Source organism: Somniosus microcephalus, chromosome 9 (genome assembly GCF_052327205.1).
Source record: "Somniosus microcephalus isolate GS21.2 chromosome 9, FLI_Smic_1.0, whole genome shotgun sequence".
NCBI classification, from domain to species: Eukaryota; Metazoa; Chordata; class Chondrichthyes; order Squaliformes; family Somniosidae; genus Somniosus; species Somniosus microcephalus.
The window spans coordinates 205,482,178-205,503,099 of record NC_140995.1 but is presented as its reverse complement, the minus strand read 5'-3'; the positions used below and the strand labels follow the sequence as shown (position 1 = coordinate 205,503,099).

At 43.0% G+C, this 20,922-nt stretch overlaps 1 protein-coding gene across 3 annotated transcripts in view; it reads right to left on the bottom strand.

Annotated features, from left to right (window-relative positions):
* Positions 1–607: 607 nt before the first annotated feature.
* The window catches only part of fig4a (FIG4 phosphoinositide 5-phosphatase a), a 111,063-nt gene continuing 90,748 nt past the window's right edge, over positions 608–20,922 (bottom strand). For all 3 annotated transcript variants that reach the window (XM_085997793.1, XM_085997794.1, XM_085997795.1), the window contains 3 exons: positions 13,283–13,365; positions 10,297–10,386; positions 608–1,287 (listed from right to left, as the gene is read on the bottom strand). In XM_085997793.1, the coding sequence (XP_085853919.1) occupies positions 1,110–1,287; positions 10,297–10,386; positions 13,283–13,365 (351 nt within the window). In that variant the 3' untranslated portion in view covers positions 608–1,109. The remainder of the gene's footprint in view (positions 1,288–10,296; positions 10,387–13,282; positions 13,366–20,922) is intronic.

The following is a 20,922-nucleotide window of genomic DNA, read 5'->3' as shown; positions in this document are numbered from 1 at the left end:
GTCAGCTGAGCTCCCCAGTCCACGAAGTTTAAATGTTGGTTAAAAAAAATCTGCAGTGCAGAGGGGGAAATTGGAAGAAATCACAAATTATAAAATCTTTACAGGCTTTGAAAATCTAACCACACATATTTACCATTGCTTGATGATTCTTCTGGCACAAAACAAGGCATATTTTGAGCAAAAAAAACACGTTTTCAGGCAGTAACAATGATTAATTATAGAAATGTATGCCTTCTGTCAAGAACCTAGGTGTGTAATACTTACCCATCATCTATGATTAAACACCTCATTGCCATCTGTGGCCAGCAAGTCTTAAGTAATTTTATTGCTTGTAAAGTGAAAGATATTAAAACTAGAAGCATCTTTGTTTACATTTTATGGTAACATTCTAGCACTGTAAAGGTGTAAAATGCAAACTCTCAAACCCTACAACATAAATACTGTTACATATAATTGAATGTCAGTCGGTTTTCAAGAGTAACTAATGTGGTTTAATGAAATAATACTTTTGAAAATTAAAACTTAGGTGGAATTTATTTACTGTCCTAGAAAATGAAATATTTCTGGAACAAAAAGGTAAACAAGATAAACAAAACAACTAAAACAATTTTAAGTTTGAAGTGGTTTTCTTTAATGTTTTGTTTAATGTGAGCAAAGGGAAAAAGATAAACATTATCAATAATGAGCAACATTGACATAGAATGCATTAGCAGAATATCTGAACATTGTTTTTAAATATATTAACTTGCAGAGATGTCAATTAAATAATTCCACATTCTGTTTCCAAATAACTTGTACTATGGCTCTAAAGCAGCAAAACTGACATAAGACACACACCGCAGAATACAATGAGCTTGTCCTGAAATGAAGTCCATTATTGATTAATGTCACACTTCAGCCCATCATTTCACCATTGTGGCAGAATACATAATCCAATTGAATTCAGATCTTAAGTACTGTATGAATGGGTTGCAGAAGAGATTATTATATTCTGAAATTGTCATTTCTCGGACACAAGACAATTATCCCTGGTAATTGGCTCTGTTGAACAAAAATGGCACTCTAACCTCAGTAATTTGCGACATTTAGGACTGCCTTGCTAAATCTCTTCACATGTATCTGTTTTTGATGTATTCTCTGTAGACTAACATGTCATCCTTGCACATGAGTTGTATCATGCCTTTGCCAGTCCGGATATGGGAATCAAAGATTTCTGCTGATTTTCTGTCCAGGTCAGCCAGATGCATCTCATAAATGCTGTCTTGAAGAAATGAAGAGACCGGTCCCCTGAAAAAGAAAACAAAAAAAAGTCAATGTCATCTTGGCTCAGTGGTGGCACTCTCGCCTTAGAGTTAGAAGGTTGCGGAGTTCAAGCCACATTCCAGGATTTGGACACAATCTAAACTAGCATATCAGTGCAGTACTAAGGGAGTGCTGCATTGTTGGAGGTGCCAACTTTTGGAGGAGGCATTTCATCGACACCGTACCTGTTCGCGTAGATGTAAAAGATCCCAAGGCATTTAACCAAGGTCCACACGAGAGGCCGTTACTTAAACCCAAAACATTGGTTCTGCAAATACATAAAAAGTTGACGGAAGGATAGAAAATAAGGAGTACTCAGAGGATTTATGTCGGGGGCGGGAAGTAGTGTGGCCAAATTTGTAGACAATATCAAACGCGGAATTGGAATTGGAGGGGACAGCTCAAATTATTTGTTAGATAAAATAAAGGTGGGTAGAAAAATTTCAGATAAAATTTAATATAAGCAAATATAAAGCACTGCACAAAGAAAACATGAGCAATATGCATATTCCATGAATGATGTTGAAATAGCTACGGATAAAACCAAAAGGGATCTAGGAGTCTTAGGAGAATCAACGCTCAAGATGTCCAACCACTGCAGAGCAGCAATCGCCAAAGCCAATAGAATGTTAATCTATATAGTCAAAACAGTAGATTACAATTGAAGAAATCTGTACTGTGCTCTGATCAGACCAAAGAGAGTACGGTGTCCAGTTCTGGTTGGTGAGGCACAAGGTTTCAAGCACTGGAGGCAGTTCAGAGAAGAGCCACTAGGCTAAGCCTTAGTATCATAGGTCTCAGTTTATGAGGAAAGACTGAAGAAACCTGGGCTTTTCAGCTTGAAATGGAGGTGATCTTAAGACATTTTTAAATTAGGTAAAGGAATAGAAAAGGTAAATCCAGAACATTTGTTAATGCAGCGAGAACACAAAGGGGACATAGATTCAAACAAGTGACTAACATTTAAGTCACTTTCTTGGAGTTTCCAGTTAGGAATCATGTTGCTTGATTTCACTTGAGAATTCTACTTCGTGCAGGGATTACAGCCAGCATTTGTACATTGGCATTCATTCAGTTACTGGAAATTGTAGTCTCTCCCTTGCATTTCAAGAACATTTCATATGCTGCGGTATGGTGTGAAGGCCAGGAACTTCCCCAATGTGGATGGAGAAAAATCAGAGTGGAATAAAAGTAATCAAATAGTTACTGGCCCCTCTGGGCACACCTCCTCATGGTTGATTGTAGAGTACCTTTGACAAGCACTTGAGAGCAGTCTCCAGCTCAACGAAGATGTGCAGCAAAGGGATTGAGTCTGTGTGGGCATGACATGACATGAAAAGGGCTTTTACTTGGAAATTGTACTGTACAAATTACCAAGGTTTACAGCATACAGCATTGGAATCAAGGTCCAATAGACTTACCACAGAGTGATTACAGCAATAGGAATACACAGTACCACTTAATTATCAGCATGGTTATAATAATTAACCTTTCAAAAACTGATTTTATAGTCTGCTTTTGTGGAACTTTCGTCATTTTTGTTTTAGCACATAATAGCATGTTGTACAAACATAAAAGCCTGCAACAGTGTTTGTTGACAAAGTTTTATGTAAGCTACATCGTCTTGTTGCATAAATTTATGTTAAATCCACCACATACTATCCACATAATGCCAAAGAAAAGGTTTCAATTAAATATTGATCACACTTGCAGCTTGCTATCTCTGTCCATGTTTATGCTCAATGTCACAATTCATTGCAGAAGCTATTTGAGTTACACAGGAGAAAAAAAGGCTTCGAGAACATAACTTATTCATAAGCTACAGAGAATGTGTGCAAAATTGTACTATTTTAAGGACACAAGCAGTGATTAAACACCAGCTTTTCAACTCTTAGACCTGGCTTCCAACCCAGTCTAGATTGATTGGATGAAAATCTTAATTGGCTGCCAGCTGCACAAGTCCTGTGTGAATGGAGTTTATGCAGTTTCAATCCAGTTCCAAGTGGGCAGAGCTCGTAGGACTAAACCGCTCCTACTTTGGCAATGTCACTCAGAAGGTGGCTGGTGTGGGGAATGGAAAGGTCACTGTGATACAGTACATGGTTGGAATGAAGAGGAGGAAGCTTTGCTCTCCATACAACAGTGATGTACCTAATCCAGAGGTTCTGGATGACATTATGTGCCAAAAACAGGAACCGTTCATTCTGCTAAACTAACATCCTCACCTCAACAGGCACAAAATTCACAAAAAATCAAAGAGAAACTACATTTATAGTTTTGTTAAAAACATATTTGTCTAGAAGAGTAGGACAATTTAGACTGCATTACTAAGCAGGCTTTTGCAGACCATGTAAAAATTAAAACTGCCATTAACAATTAATTCCTCTTGTGGTTTATGGGTTCAAGGTCCACTCCAGTACTTCACACAATCTGGGCTGTCACTCCCATGCAGCAGTGAGGAAATACTGCATTGTGGGGGTGGAGGGGCGATGTCTTTCAGACATGACATTAAACCAAGGTCCCATCTGCATGAATGTTATTCTAATAAAAGCAGGAAGTTGTCTTGGCAAAAATTCTTGCTTCAATCACCAAATAGAGATTAACTAGTCATTGTTGGATAGTGGTTTGCGGGATCATATGGTGTGCAAAATGGTTCCCGTGTTTGCTTACATAGCAGTCACTGTATTTCATAAATTAATTAATTATACGTGAAGCATTTTGATGTTGGACAGATGCGATATAAATGCATCTTTTTTCCCCCCAGTGCTCACAATCTGTATTACGCATGCTTCCTTAACCTGAGCAGATACAGTGATCCAGTTTTTAAAAAAAACTACTGCTTAGATAGGCATGCACTGGATTGGAGTGACCAACCTAAATTGGTTTGCTATCCATACAACTTCAGCTTATCATTGTCAAAAACAATTTGGTTTAAAACACGAAAAAGCAAACATTAAAGTCATGGGCCTAGAAATTCAGTGCCCTTAGCACCGATTTTGCTGCGCTAGAGGGCCTAGCGCTGCAATTGGCGCCGGTTCCTAAATTGCCTGGGGCCCTTCCGCGGCGGTAGACCGGTAGCGCTGCGCCGGCACCAATGACGTCATCGGTGTGCGCAGCGTCCCGGTTGCAGTGGTAACCCGGCCCCAAGCCGAAATTCAGTTGCGGCCGCCTCGCCAGTGGCAGCCGCAACTAAGACTCCGGCAAACGAGTGTTGCCGGAGTCTGCGCCGGCGCTTTAAGGAGGCAAGGAGGCGCGGTGGCCGGCCGCTTTCCCGCCGGCCGCCTGCCCGCAGCTCCCTCCCCGGACTTCTCCCCCCCCCCCCCGCCCCCGGAACAGATGCAAGCCCGGCACTTGTCCGAGGTGCCGGGCTCATTTTTGAAGAGATTTGCGCGGGCCGCGGCCGGGTGCAGGCAGCTCCTCCTTAACGGAAGGAGGAGGCCTGCACTTCCCGAGCCTGCCGCACCGCAGCGGGCGCCGCAGCGCCGGAATAGCGCCGCAATGCGGCGCGTTGCGCCAGTTTTCAGGCGCTAAAACCCTTCAGTAGCGCCAGCAGCCGTTTGGGCGCGGCGCTACTGAATTTTTGGCGCGCGCAAAGGGACTTAGCGCCGGCGCTAAAGCCCTGGCGCAGCGCAAACTCAATTTCTAGGCCATGCTGTGGTATAAGGAAGCACTTGAACTCAACTAAACTTCAAATAGTAATTGGAATCTGACACCGTTGCCATTTTAAACTCTAATTAATAACATACAAAAAATTCAATCGCACAAACTTTCCAGAAGAATGTTAGAAAGAGTGGTTAGCTCTGGACAATGAATAAAAATAAAATGATATGTTAGCCTGGAGGAAGTGACTGTCTGTGGTAGTAAAGACTTGGGCCTAGAAATTCGGTGGAGGCCCAAACGGGGCGCCAAGCTTGCCTGGGCGCCGGAATTTGCGCTGCGCACGGAGCCGCTTGCGCCCGCTGGAAATTCATCTTGTGCACCCCAAGAAGGACACGGGGCGCTGCGCGTCCCTCTTAGGGCGCTGAAACTGAATATCGCAGCGCAACGTGCCGCAGTGCCACACGCTGCGGCACGGCGCGCTGCGGTACTGCAGGCCTTCCTCCCATTCTTAAGGGGGAGGGGTCTGCTGCAGCGCAATCTCTGATCGCGAGTGCCGGTAAAAGAGCCCGGCACCGAGGAGAAGTGCCAGGCTCTCGGAAAACAGCCGGCACTGCCGGGGGGGGGGGGGGGGGGGGGTGGCGGCGGGGGAGGGAAATCAGGAGGCTGGGGACGGAGGTGCTGGCAGGCAGCCGCCGAAAAAAACGGCCGCCCCGCACCTCCACCTTAATTTGTGCCACTGCCACCACAGGTAGGCCCCGTGAACCGGGCGCTACAGAGGCGGGCGCTACCAAATATGGCGATCGGGGCGGTAGCAGGGCGCTGCGCACACCGATGACTTCATCGGTGGCGGCGCAGCGCAACAGGCTAACGCCGCCATTAGTGCCCTGCTAAATATCGCGGGAGGCGTGGCCAGTGGCGCTAAAGCCATTGACTGCCCTCTTTAGGCGCTAACTGCTGGCGCTACACACCGAATTTCTAGGCCTTGGAGTCTTTTCTGGTTCCATACTTTCTTATGTACCTATACAGCACAGAGATTATCTGAGCTTACTCTTGCATTAGCTGCACAATGCTGTAACAAAGTCTCTACAATGGTTTTCCATCTGCTGCTGTGCAGTGAGAATTACTACTGCAATTGTAGCATACAAATCACATCCAGTGCTTTCTTGATCTATGAAATGCCACAGGGAGGGTTTCAATACTAGAGGGCCATGAAGAAGGCTGCTTTCAACAGATCAGTGACACAAAAGTAGTATTCTGCCAGTAAACAAATCCCCTTGCCAAAGGGGATATCAACACTGCAAAATGGCACCTACATAGTTATTTCCTCCTTTGGCTCTCAAATGAGATTTCTCGACTGGGATCCAGATTGTAGCAAGTATCTGCTAGACTACAGCAGATGCTAAAATGTCACTAAGTAAGAGACCATATTTTTTGATTTTCACTGTGAACACTGCAAATAGCCCAGGCCTGGAAATACAGCTGACCTGAAAGAAATGAAGATGCCCAAAAGGCTGCAGTAATTATACCTGGTCCTTTTCTTAGGGCTCAAGCTTCTTGAAGTCCCAGATCCTAGATGCTGACTGAAAGTACAGGAAACTTTCGTTTATCCGGAGGTTAAATGTCCGGAAAGCTCTATCCACTGGCAAAATTCAGGAGTCGGTTCAGATAAGTTTTTTTCTTTTCGTTGCTTTTTTTCCTCCAGTCGTGGCTCTGCAAGGTCTAGCTGAAGCTGTTGCTTAGCTACAGAGACGCTTGCAAGCAGCAGCCGACTGTTTTGAAGCTGTTGCTAAGCAACAGGGTTTGTTGCTTCACACGGAGCTCAGAAGCTCTGTATGTTTTAACATTAGCACTGGTTTCTACGGCAGTGTTGATGAGACGGCACCAGCTCGGTCCCGTCAGTGCCGGATACCAGAAAGTTTCCTGTACTTTCAAAAAGGCGCTTGGAATGCTGTGGAGCGGGGAAGCATTCCTGCTCCTCCTGGCAACGCTGAAGAATCCGGAATGGAGCAGGCCATCTCTAATATCAGGTCAGACATCTTTCAGGCGTGTATTGGTCCCTGAAATTGGCCCTCGCTGCCCCCATTTTACGTCTGTAAAAAGGGTGCAATTTCTACCCACGAGTTCAAATCCTACCGTGCAAGTTGTGAAATTGACTTGAATAAATCTGATCATTTGTGGCTCACACCAGTAAAGGACTGGAATCTACCAGATTGTTGTGAAAACCGAACTAGTTCACTAATTCCCTTCAGGGAAGGGAACCTGCCACATATGGCCTACATATGACTCTAGTTACATACTATGTGTTTGAAACTAAATGGCCTCAGGGCAACTAGGGATGGGCATAAGTACTGCCTTGTCATTGTTGCTCAGATCTCTAGATTAATTTTAAAAAAGTGACATTCTAACTGCAACACTTCCCAAGTGTGATTGACACTTCTCTATGGCCTATGTGCTAGAGGAAAGATTCAAATTAAACTATCTTTGCATTGCATATTTGTTCTAAATTGTACATCAATAAAAGAAACACAAAAAAGTTAGAATTCAGATATTTTAAATATTAATAGTCTCGGTCAACAGCAGTATTTTTAGCTCATAGAAACAACAATTCAACAAGCACTCAAAGATTTGGCATGAATGTTTAGTGCACTGTCAATACTAGGTAGAGTAGTAACATTTCCATGATAACAGTGTAAAAGCCTGTATAAGCTTTTTTTTATTCTAAGCATTAGGCAGCTTTCAGAGTGCGATTGCTTTTTGTGACAACACAAGAGCTTGAAGAGGCAAAATCTCTCAAAGGAACGGATGAGGATTAGAACAGGCAAGAATCTATTTTCAGAAATAAGGTATGCAAATTTATGCAAATCTCTGACTATTGTTCATCAAGAATTTTCACTCTGGCAATGGCACATGTTTGTGCAGCAGATGAAGCACGTGCAGCTGGGTTTATGGAGGTTACTAATATATATGTCAGAATTTTCTGTAAAAACAGGACTAACAATGTTGTGGCTTGTCAACCTTGAGCTTGAAGGAAATGCTAAAGTTAAAGATGATGAATGCCAAGTACTTCTAGCTGCATCTTGGTTAGACCCAATTTTCTATTGTATACAGTGGTTTTTAAAATATTCATATTTACAGAGTTCTTTTGTTTCCCAAATCAAAATAAAATCTGTTATCAGGAAAGACAGCTTGTAATTGGTCGGAAAAAAGATTTCATTTTAAAACAGTGTTTCAAAAAAAAAGTTGTCACAATCTTATTAGCAAAATGACTAATTTATTAATCTGCTGCATTCAGTCAACATGACATGAACAGACAGCACCCTTCACTTTTTCCACCTGACATGTATTACCTTAGTAATCTTAGTTTTGTAAATTTATTAGCTACTGTAATAATTCTATTACCATTTCTGTAAATCTATACTGTAACTAATTGATCTACATTCTTGCCAACTAACAAAAAAAACTTCTCTCTGCTTGTCTCCAACTATTTTTGTTTCTCTGGCCCAGATATTTACAGAGCGGGGAGTGTAGGAGAAACCCAGCAAGACCGGGGATGTGGCAATCCTGACGAATTTAACGGCAGAACGGCATAAGATTTTTCTTCCGTTTCCCGCTCGGCAGCCAGCCAAATTGACAGGCTGCCGGGCAGAAAAACCAGCGACAGGAGGCTATAGCTGGGGACGGTCCCTGGCAATCAAGATCACCGGAGGGAGAGAAAGAGAGGGGGCAAGGTAGGCTTCAGATCGGGGCTGGAGGGTCGTCGATCACAGCAGGAGTTAGAGACAGCCCGCGATTGGCAGAAAGGAGGCTGAAGGTTTATTTGAGGGGCCGGGGGAGGCACTCCTGCTCCTCCTGACCCATAAGGAGTGCTATAAGAACATAAGAAGTGCTATAAGAACATAAGAAACAGGAGCAGGGGTCGGCCAATCGGCCCCTCGAGCATGCTCTGCCATTCAATAAGATCATGGCTGATCCAATCTTGGCCTCAACACCACTTTCCCGCTCTCTCCCCATACCCCTCGACTCCCTTCTGGTTCAAATGTCTGTCAATCTCCACCTTGAATATATTCACTGACTCCGCCTCTACAGCTCTCCGGGGCAGAGAATTCCAAAGATTCACGACCCTCAGAGAAGAAATTCCTCTTCATCTCCGTCTTAAATGGGTGACCCCTTATTCTGAAACTATGCCCCCTAGTTCTAGATACCCCCACTTAGAAAACATCCTCTCAGCATCCACCCTGTCAATCCCCCTCAGAATCTTATATGTTTCAATAAGATCACCTCTCATTCTTCTAAACTCCAGTGAGTATAGGCCCAACCTGCTCAACCTTTCGTCGTACGTCAACTCCTTCATCCCAGGAATCAACCTAGTGAACCTTCTCTGCAATGCAAGTATATCCTTCCTTAAATATGGAGACCAAAACTGTACGCAGTACTCCAGGTACGGTCTCACCAGCGCCCTGTAAAGTTGCATCAAAACCTCCCTACTTTTATACTCCATACCCCTTGCAATAAAAGCCAACATTCCATTAGCCTTCCTAATTACTTGCTGTACCTGCATGCTAACTTTGTGTTTCATGTACTCGGACCCCCAGATCCCTTTGTACTGCAGCATTTTGTAGTCTCACTCCATTTAAATAATAATTTGTTTTTTCATTCTTCCTTCCAAAGTGGATAACCTCACATTTTCCCACATTGTACTCCATCTGCCAAATTTTTGCCCACTCACTTAACCTATCTATATCCCTTTGCAGACTCTGTGACCTCCTTACAACTTGCTAACCACCTATCTTTGTATCATCAGCAAATTTGGCTTCAATACACTCGGTCCCTTCATCCAAGTCATTAATATAGATTGTAAATAGTTGAGGCCCCAGCACTGATCCCTGTGGCACCCCACTAGTTACTGGTTGCCAACCAGAAAATGACCCATTTATCCCGACTCTCTTACTTTCTGAAGCCGGCAGAACCCGCCTTCATTTCGCTGCTGGGTTTCCCCGAGCCCTGGGAAACCCGGCCAGCAGCAGTTAAATTTAAATCAGGCTCTCAATTGCAGTGTGGGAGCCCGATTTAAATAGGATAATGAAGTGTCACGCCTCTCCAAGGCAGGACACTCGCACAGCATGCTACCATAAAATGGCAACAGGCGTGTGTGTATATGTCGGGGACGCGTTCCCTGTTTTTTTTTGTTGAAGAGGTTGCGATTGCTGGGGACCATCCCCAAGGATCCTCAGGTGTGGCCTGTTGCCGCTGCTTTGATTTGTTGTGATTTTTGCTTATTTACCAACATTTACCCTTTTAATATACTTGTAGATATATAAAAAAAGTTAGTGTGAAAGTTTGCTTTAGACAATGTGTAAAAATAAAAATAAAGAGTAACTATTACTCGATACTTACAAGATGGTCATCATGTTGTCTAGTTGCTTTGCATTGGTTTGTTGGCTGTGTATGTCAACCTTACGCTGGCTTTGACCCAAATAAACAAACCTGTTGTAAAAACATAGCAATATTAAAACACTGTTTCAAATGTGGAGTCAGAAGACAGGTCATCTTTGGATATCATTTCGAAATCTTAAGACCAATTGATTCCAAAATCCACTACTGTTTACTTAACTGCTATTGAACTGTTATGAACAGGTACTGTATTTATTTGCAGACCGGTGATACATTTCATTAGCAACTGGTAGTATGCTCAGGTTCAAGCTGCTATTAACCAAACTCCTTACAACCAGTACACTCAACTTTCCTTCAGCTTTATTTTCATTTATATTTCTTTGACATATGACTTAATTTTTTGATTCTGAATTGCTGCAAATGGCAGTGGTGGTGACCAGCTAATGGATATATGAATCCATCAAAGATTGAGCAGTACAACAGACCCATCAAGCCTGTGAAATTGGAACCCAGCAGTGTTACTGGCACAGCAAACATCATGGAAAATACAAATGCTGTGTTGCCTGCCAGAAGGGTGGAAAGCCTTTGGTAAATCCATGGGTTTAGCACACTGAAGTCCTACCTTGCAAAGGCACCCCATCGAATTGCTCTTGATCTAGATGACTTGGTTCCAAAGTATTTTTTTTTACTATGAACTAGTAGATTTCCCACAGAATTGCTCATGGGTAATCTGGAACCTAGAGTGTGGTTTCTGATGTTTACTGTGGTCCAGCTACAGCCTAAATGTTGCATCGGTTTGCCCATCGTTGTAACACAGCACAACAACTGAAGCAATACATCATGCGGCTCATGAGAAAAACAACATAACTTATTGATACTGAAATATACAAGCCTCACAAATAATTTGCAATAGCTATTACTTCATAAAAACTTAGTTAAGATTCAAGTGACCTTCTTGTGCAACTTTTATCGCTCTCCAAAACTCCTCATTCCAAGTTATTCACATTACTGAATAATAATTTTTTGCTCCAATTCCCACAGCAGGATGTACTGACAATGAAAGTCTTGATTTGTTTTTCTTTCCTCACAAAACCTTCCTCATTCTCACCCCCCCCAATTATTTACAGATTATTAAATTTTCATCTCCCCATGCTGCCCACAGTGGATTTGAATTTTTTTCTGATCATTGGGTAGCACTGCCCGGAGGGGTTTTCCCCACTGTCAAGCTTCCAACGATCGGCATGCGACGTTATTCGGGATGGTCTTGGCCTTCTTGCCTACAGCCGCATTGTCTAATATCAGTACTGAAATAAACATCTCCCTCTGCTCCTTTTGCAAACATCATCTCCCTCAATGACACAAAAAAATCCTAAATACCATTAGTTCAGTTATTATTTAATGGCTTAAATTGTGTAAATTAGTGGAAAGTAGCTTTTTTTTTGAGCTTCTCAAAAATCACAACTACACCACATTCACATAACCTCCTCCCCACCACAGGAGACTTGGGTTAGATAGAACAATTGTACAGTGTGCAAGTCAGGGATGGGTTTATAGGTAAATCAATTAAATCCATCTAGTTGCAGTAAATATAGTGGGTTAATAAGGTACTGGATTGCATTAACATCAGGATTCAGTACAAATCAAATCAACCTTCTATTATTACAAAAAATACAGAAAATGCAGGAAACACTCAGGTCAGTCAGTATCTTTCTCTCACCAGGTGTCAAATAACCTGTCGTGTTCCCAGTAGTTTTTGTTTTTGTTTCAGATTTCCAACATTTGCAGTTTCTTCTTTGCTTTTTGAGTTTGTATTATTACCGTGGTCAGACCCCATTTGGAGTACTGTGTGCAGTTCTAGCCACATAGAAGGATACTGTTCTTGAAAGAGCACAGAGACAAACAACAGCAGTGATTTAGTGTATCAAGAGTTCCTAGTAAAGTCAATTTGGCTTTTAATTAAAAAAGTCAATTTTCCTATGGCTTGTTTTCTTTACAAAATAGGAGACTGAGGAAGTTTTCAAGATTATGAATGGAATTCATAAATTGATCCAGGCAAATGGTTCATTATGATGAAATGTTCAAATATCAGGAGGACAAGTTAAAAATTAAAAAGTTGGAGTAAGAAGGGAAGTCAGGCTGAATTTTTCACCCATGGGGCTGTAGAATAAGTTACTGGGCAGGCTATAAATGGGTTCAAGCGACATTTAAAATGTGTTTCTCTGGAGAGAAGGGATTGAGGGATATGGCAAGAAGACAGTGAGGTGATCCTCAGGGAATAGGCTTGTTGAGCCTAATGGGTCTTTTCTACACCTGAATATAGTTACATTTTTGCTAAACGCCTTCCCCTATTTTGAAACAATGATAAATCAACTGATACAAAAGCAAAATACTGCAGATGCTAGAAATCTGAAATAAAAACAGAAAATGCTGGAAATACTCAGCAGGTCAGGCAGCATCTGTGGAGAGAGAGAGAGAGAGAGAGAGAGAGAGAGAGAGAGTTAACGTTTCAGGTCGATGACCTTTCATCAGAATTGATAAATCAGCTGATGCATTTCTCATTTCTGCAGCACAGTTATGATAAAGGGGGTGGAGATGAGGAAATGAAAAATATTCCATAGGTTTTCAAACTATGCCTTCCATGCTGGGAATTCGAATAGTTCATGCGAGTACTAATCTACTTTACTGATTTTTTCATTTCTATGAGTCACTCAGCCAAGTAAAAAGACATACATCAGTTATATATTGCACAATACCGAGCCACTGAAATATTCATGACAAAAAGTGAAAAGCAGAGAGGTAAGCATTATATAACAGACACAAGAAAATTCAATTAAAAAACAAATTCAAGGCTATAATTTAAAATGGGGGTTCAGATCATTTTTAAACTTTATTTGAACATTGGCCCAGCTACTCATGTTATTTGAAGCACTCCATTACATTTTAGTCTTGTAACTCATATTCAGGATATTTGTTCTGTATTTTATCTCACCTTTTGTATATTAGAAGATCATCATCTGATGGAAGCCCGGAGAGATTCAGGATATGCATCTCACTTGGAGATTGGCTGGAATCCTGCAAATTACCACAAAACAAAAAACAGTATCCATCATTAATTCCATGCTTTGGCTTCACCATATAACAAGTTGCCCAATGTTACCTGACTACACATTGGAAGCTTCATTATCCATGCCCCAATTATCCTCCCACTTGATTATCTGTCAGAATTTTCACAGGACAAAGTCTTGAAGGAAACAAAGCTGCCAAAAGCAAACTCCTCCGATCAGACATAAATTTATCTCAAAGTGCAGGAAAGGTTAAATTCATGCATCTTCCACACTCCATAAACTTGAGCTCATCCAAAACTCTGCTGCCTGTGTCCTAACACGCACCAAGTCCTGTTCACCCATCACCCCTGTGCTCGCTGACCTACATTGGCTCCCAGTCCAACACCGCATGGATTTTAAAATTCTCATCCTTGTTTCCAAATCCCTCCATGACCATGCCCCTTCCTAGCTCTGTAACCTCCTCCAGCCCTACAACCATCAGACATCCCTGTGCTCCTCCAATTCTGGCCTCTTGCACGTTCCTGATTTTAATCGCTCCACCATAGGCAGCCGTGCCTTCAGCCTGGGCCCAAAGGTCTCGAATTCCTTCCCTAAGCCTCTGCATCTTGATCGCCTCCTTTAAAATGCCCCTTAGAACCTACCTCTTTAAAACAAGTTTCTGGTCACCTGTCTTAATATCTCGTTATGTGGTTCAGTGTCAAATTTTGTTTGATAATGTCCCTGTGAAACGCCTTGGGGCAGTTTACTATGTTAAAGATTCTACCTAAAGGCAAAATTGTTATTGTTGTTGATTCCTATATTATAAATTGCAAGATCAAAATTTGGAGAAGTTTGATTAATCACTTGGGGGAGGGCTGTGGGGGATGCGGAGGATGTGTTATTATTCTACCATAATTTGCTCGTTAAATAAAGTGCAGCTAATATTTTCTAAGAATTACATTGGCCCAAAATTTGCGATTGGAGGCTTCCTGCAGGCGGATGCCTCAGACCTGTAAAAATTCTACACAATTACCTGGTGGCCCGGGAGATATGGAGGCTTGCGATCCTGGGCCTCTACGGGTACGCGCGGGCAAAGGCCCACGTATCCCAGAGACGCATGCGGTTCGCAAGCGCCCTTGGGATCACATAGGCCGGCCCAACCAATAAAAAAAGGGAATCCCCATTCATACTTATGGGAGTTCCGTACGTACGAAACACCCAGAAGTATGAATGGGGATCACTTAAAAAAAACATGAAACACGAAATTAAAAAAAATTACATATTTAAAATTAATTAAAATGCCATTTAATTAAATATTTTAAGCGAAAATTTTATTTTTTGAAAATGTTTTAAATATATTTTAACAGGGCTAAAAATAAACTTACCTCATTGGACAGCATTTTTAATGTATGGATAAAATTTTATTTTTTTATTTTATAAAACTCTTATGCTGGTAAAAGCAGACCTTATATGCCTGCGTTTACCAGGCGTAAACATTTCACAGGCATTCAGCAGGTGGAAGTTGGGCAAATAGCGCAACTCTCCACCCGCAGGAGGCCAATCTCCCGGGGATGTGGATGATCTGTCAAGATGATTCTTGACAGATCGCAAGTTCCGGGTTTTAGTGCATGCACATCGCATGCCTAAACCCGGAACTTGCGCGGCCCCTACGGGTGTGTACACACCTTGTATGCACCCGTAGGGGTCACAAAATACGGTCCTTTATAGTTATGACAAATTAAGAGTCATATCAACTAGCAATAGGACCCAAAATGTTACGAGTTACTTTAAAAGTGCAATTTTTCCATTATTAATTTTGCATAGCCAAAGGGTTAAAATTTCTGGCATCCTGAAATCACAAGATAAAAATACTTGTTACCATTTTCAGAATGCATACACCCGACTAGAAGGAAAAACATCTGCAAAAAATACTACCAGCTTTTGTATGGCAGTTCTAATTATTTCAAAGCTCTCCACATACCAACATAATAACTCAGTTATCCAGTGGAGAAATCACGTACATAATTAAAAAAAATCTTTTGGATATGGCAGTCTCTAGATGCCAATTAGTGTCTTGCATGAAAACCCCTGCTTATCCTCAATTCTTTTCAACTAAAACATGAGAAGGAGGAGAGAGGAGGTGAACAGTAATTTATCGCAAAAGACTATTACACCATTTTGGCCCAGATTTTGCAGCAAGAATAATGTGAGGCTAACTCACCATTAAGAAGTAAATCGGACAGCAACTTCTGGCATCCGCACATGCGCAGTTAAGCGCGGAAATCAGGAAGTTGCTGTTCGAGTTGCCCTGTTCCTCCACAAGCATCGCTCTAACAGTATTTTGCAGAGATTCAGCATTGAAACATGTGAAACTTTTGGGCGTGAATTTTTTTCCCCATTTGTTCCTGGGATAGGGACGTCGCTGACAAGGCCAGCATTTATTGCCCATCCCTAATTGCCCTCGAGAAGGTGGTGGTGAGCCGCCTTCTTGAACCACTACAGTCCGTGAGGTGAAGGTACTTCCACAGTGCTGTTAGGGAGGGAGTTCCAAGATTTTGACTCAGCGACGATGAAGGATGGTGTGTAACTTGGAAGGGAACTTGGAGGTGATGGTGTTCCCACGCGCCTGCTGCCCTTGTCCTTCTAGGTGGTAGAGGGCGTGGGCTTAGGAGGTGGTGTGGAAGAATTTGCAGTAGTTAGTCACTAGATACCCACTAAACACGGCAGAAAAAGTTAGGGCTGGTGCATTTAAGTGCAAGTGAATTTTTAACGGCGTGGTATGTCATAATTACTGCTAAACAATCTCCCTGGCACTGAAAATTTACTTTTATAAGCATGGAGTCTCATTCCTTCATGAACTAGTAAATCTCCCATGGAATTGCTCATGGGTAATCCGAGACCTAGGCCGAGATTTTCCTTATCTCGGCAGGTCCGGGGTGGGTCCTGACCCCGCTGCTAGCTCCATCCCGTTCTGGAAAATGATTTTCCGTTGATGGGGATTGTTAAGCCCACCCAGCGCGTTTCCCGCGTCAATTAGAGGAAGCGGGTCTGGTGACGTCAGTCATGGCGGGTTATCAGCAGGTTTCCTTAAAGGGGTCATGGCCAACTTTCTTTTAACATTTGTGCTGTCAGTGTTCTATAGCATTGAAGAGCTGCAAACACTGACAATGACTGCACAGAGGTGTAGGGTTGCACCCAGGTTCTCCCATGACTCCCCCCATATGATTATGGAGCGAGTCACAGCACACAGGGAGGTCCCTCTTTCCTTCCGATGAGCAGAAGAGCCCTCCCTAGGAGACCAACACAGCCTGGTTACACATTGCAGAGGAGGTCACAAGCAGGGATGTCGTCAGGAGGACCTGGGTGCAGTGGTGCAAACTTTTCAGTGATCTCATTTGATCATTAACCGTTAGTACAAAGCCATACTCACCTGCATCCTGCTGTGCCTCTCATCACATCCCCACCACTCTGCCTTCCTTACCTTACTCCTGCACATCCTTACACACACCAACTTACCTTGCACCTCCACCCATCCCTCTATCTACATTATCATTTCCCCATCTCACTAGCCACCCCTCACACTCATCCAAGTGCAATCATACCAATTAACAACACACAAGGGCAGCCACTTGGGTGTTTTATCCAATGTTCATGTAAAGTTTCTGTTAATGTGGTGTCAAACAGTGAAACCTTTATTTTCAACACTTTCTTTCTTGGACAGATTTGTCTGCACCTTTGGAAGTGGCTTAGTGAGTTGCAGTGAATGGCGAGACATAACAGCACCCCTCCGCAATGGTGGTGAGTGTGAAAGGAATGGCTTGGACATTGTAGGCATGCTTTATGGTGTTGGTGGATGAATTAGCTGCGCAAATAGAGGTAAACGAATATGATTTGATTGGGATTACAGAAACATGGCTCCAGGGTGGCCAAGGCTGGGAACTCAACATCCAGGGGTATTCAATATTCAGGAAGGACAGGCAAAAAGGAAAGGGAGGTGGGGTAGCATTGCTGGTTAAAGAAGGGATTAACACAATTGTAAGGAAGGATAATAGCTCTGATGATGTGGAATCTGTATGGGTAGAACTGAGAAATACCAAGGGGCAGAAAATGTTAGTGGGAGTGGTATATAGACCTCCAAACAGTAATGCGGAGGTTGGGGATGGCATTAAAAGGGAAATTAGAGAAGCGTGCAATAAGGGCACAGCAGTCATCATGGGTGACTTTAATCTACATAGAGATTGGGCTAACCAAATTAGTAACAATACTGTGCAGAAGGAATTCCTGGAGTGTTTATGGGATGGGTTCCTGGACCAATATGTCGAGGAACCAACCATAGATCAGGCCATCTTAGACTGGGTATTATGTAACGATAAAGGATTAATTAGCAATCTTGTTGTACGAGGCCCCATGGGTCGGAGTGATCATAATATGATCGAATTCTTCATTAAGATGGAGAATGAAGTAGTTGACTCAGAGACGAGGGTCCTGAATTTAAATAAAGGAAACTACGATGGTCTGAGGCGCGAGTTGGGTAGAATTGATTGGGGAATGGCACTCAAAGGGTTGACGGTGGATAGGCAATGGCAAACATTCAAAGACCGCATGGATGAACTACAGAATTTGTTCATCCCAGTTTGGCATAAAAATAAAACAAAAAAGGTGGCTCAACCGTGGCTAACAAGGGAAATTAGGGATAGCATAAGATCCAAGGAGAGGACATATAAATTGGCCAGAAAAAGCAGTGAACCTGAGGATTGGGAGCAGTTTAGGATTCAACAAAGGAGAACAAAGGGATTAATTAAGAAGGGGAAAATTGAATATGAGAGTAAGCTTGCAGGGAACATAAAAACTGACTGTAAAAGCTTTTATAGATATGTGAAGAGAAAAAGATTGGTGAAGTCAAGCGTAGGTCCCTTGCAGTCAGAATCAGGGGAATTTATAATGGGGAACAAAGAAATGGCAGACCAATTAAATACATATTTTGGTTCAGTCTTCACAAAGGAGGACACAAATAACCTCCCAGAGATGTCGGGGAACATAGGGTCTGATGAAAGGGAGGAACTGAAAGAAATCAGTATTTGTAGGGAAATGGTGTTAGGGAAATTGATGGGATTGAAGGCCGATAAATCCCCAGGGCTTGATGATCTACATCCTAGGGTACACTTAAGGAAGTGGCCCTAGAAATAGTAGATGCATTGCTGATCATCTTCCAACATTCGATGGAATCTGGAACAGTGCCCATGGATTGGAGGGTAGCTAATGTTACCCCACTATTCAAAAAAGGTGGTACAGAGAAAACAGGGAATTACAGACCGGTAAGCCTGACATTGGTAGCGGGGAAAATGCTAGAGTCCATTATAAAAGATGTAATAGCAGAGCACTTGGAAAACAGTGACAGGATCTGACAAAGTCAACATGGATTTACAAAAGGTAAATCGTGCTGGACTAATCTACTGGAATTTTTTGAGGATGTAACTGGTAAAATAGATAAGGGAGAACCAGTGGATGTGGTGTATTTGGACTTTCAGAAGGCTTTTGATAAGGTCCCGCATAAGAGATTAGCATGTAAAGTTAAGGCACATGGGATTGGGGGCAAGGTATTGACTTGGATAGAGAACTGGTTGGCAGACAGAAAGCAAAGAGTTGGAATAAACGGGTCTTTTTCCGAGTGGCAGGCAGTGACTAGTGGGGTACCGCAAGGATCGGTCCTTGGACCCCAGCTATTCACAATATATATTAATGATCTAGACAAGGGAACTAGATGGAATATCGCCAAATTTGCAGACGACACAAAGCTGGGTGGGCGTGTGTGCTGTGAGGAAGATGCCAAGAAACTCCAGGATGATTTGGATAGGTTGGGTGATTGGGCAAAAACATGGCAGATGCAATATAACGTGGATAAATGTGAGGTTATCCACTTTGGTGGCAAAAACAGGAAGGCAGATTATCTGAATGGCAATAGATTGGGAGAAGGGGAAGTGCAACGAGACCTGGGTGTCCTTGTGCACCAGTCGCTGAAGGTAAGCATGCAGGTGGTTAAGAAGGCAAATGGTATGTTGGCCTTCGTAGCGAGAGGGTTTGAGTACAGGAACAAGGATGTCTTGCTGCAGTTGTACAGGGCCTTGGCGAGACCACACCTTGAGTATTGTGTGCAGTTTTGGTCACCTTATCTGAGGAAGGATGTTCTTGCCATGGAAGGAGTGCAGCGAAGATTCACCAGGCTGATACCTGGGATGGCAGGAATGATGTATGAGGAGAGATTGGGACGATTGGAGTTTAGAAGATTGAGAGGGGATCTCATTGAAACTTATAAAATTCTGACAGGACTGGACAGACTAGATGCAGGATGTTCCCGATGGCCGGGGAGTCCAGAACCAGGGGTCACAGTCTAAGGATAAGGGGTAAGCCATTTAGGTCAGAGATGAGGAGGAATTTCTTCACCCAGAGAGTGGTGAACCTGTGGAATTCTCTACCACAGAAGGCAGTAGAGGCCAATTCATTAAATATATTCAAGAAGGAGTTGGATATATTTCTTAAGGCTAAGGGATCAAGGGGTATTGGGAAGAAAGCAGGGACCGGGTACTGAAATTGGATGATCAGCCATGATCGCACTGAATGGCGGAGCAGGCTCGAGGGGCCGAATGGCCTACTCCTGCTCCTATCTTCTACGTTTCTATGGTGTGGGGTGGTGCTAACCTGGCGCATCACGTGGCAGCCAGGGTGTACAGCATCAAGTGAAGAAAATCTGGCCATGGTGAGGCCATCCCTGGCAGCAATGTGCTTGGGTGCTGATGCCCTCTGTCCTGTGCATCATCAGGTGATTGCGAAGAAGGTTGGTGGTGTTGCTGGTGTGCCTGGTGCCGATTGTGGTCGGATTCGGAGGACCAAGGTGATGGAATAGATGGCAGGTGAAGTAAAGATGACAGACGCATTCTGTCAATGGTGAGCGAGTTCTTCCAATGAGGTAAGAGTTGATGGAGAGTGGAAAGCCTGCAGAATCTGTGCTGTAAATGGACTGAGAAACAGCTTGTGTGAGGTGGGAACTTCTACTGTACATTTGAAGCTGTCAAGTAATCAGCTGGAGCAATGGCCACTGATCTCCCGTCTCAGGTTGACAGCCGTGGTCCCCGAACAGCATGGCTCCCATGGCCATGAAGTTAAATTGAAAAGTTAAAAAGGCCTGTTAATGATCTGTCAATTAGATGCTAATGAGTTTAACTGGGTTGCCCGCTGCTGCCTGTCTGGTCTGCTCAGCACTGACTGACCCAACATTGGGAAAGGCACGTCGCGGCGGGGTCCCAACCTGCTGTCAAAAAAATAAATTAAAAAAATCACATTTTCCACTCGACTCACCACCGATCCCGCCCATTGAACCACTGGAAAATTCCAGCCCTACAATGTGGTTTCTGATGTTTACTGTGGTCCCACTATAGCCTAAATATGTACATTGATTTGCCCATCGCTCTAACACAGCACATTTACTGAAGCAATACATCATGCGGCTCATGAGAAAAATAACATAACTCATTGATACTGAAATATACCAGCCTTGTTCGAGATTTAAAAAAAAAAATTACAAAATGAA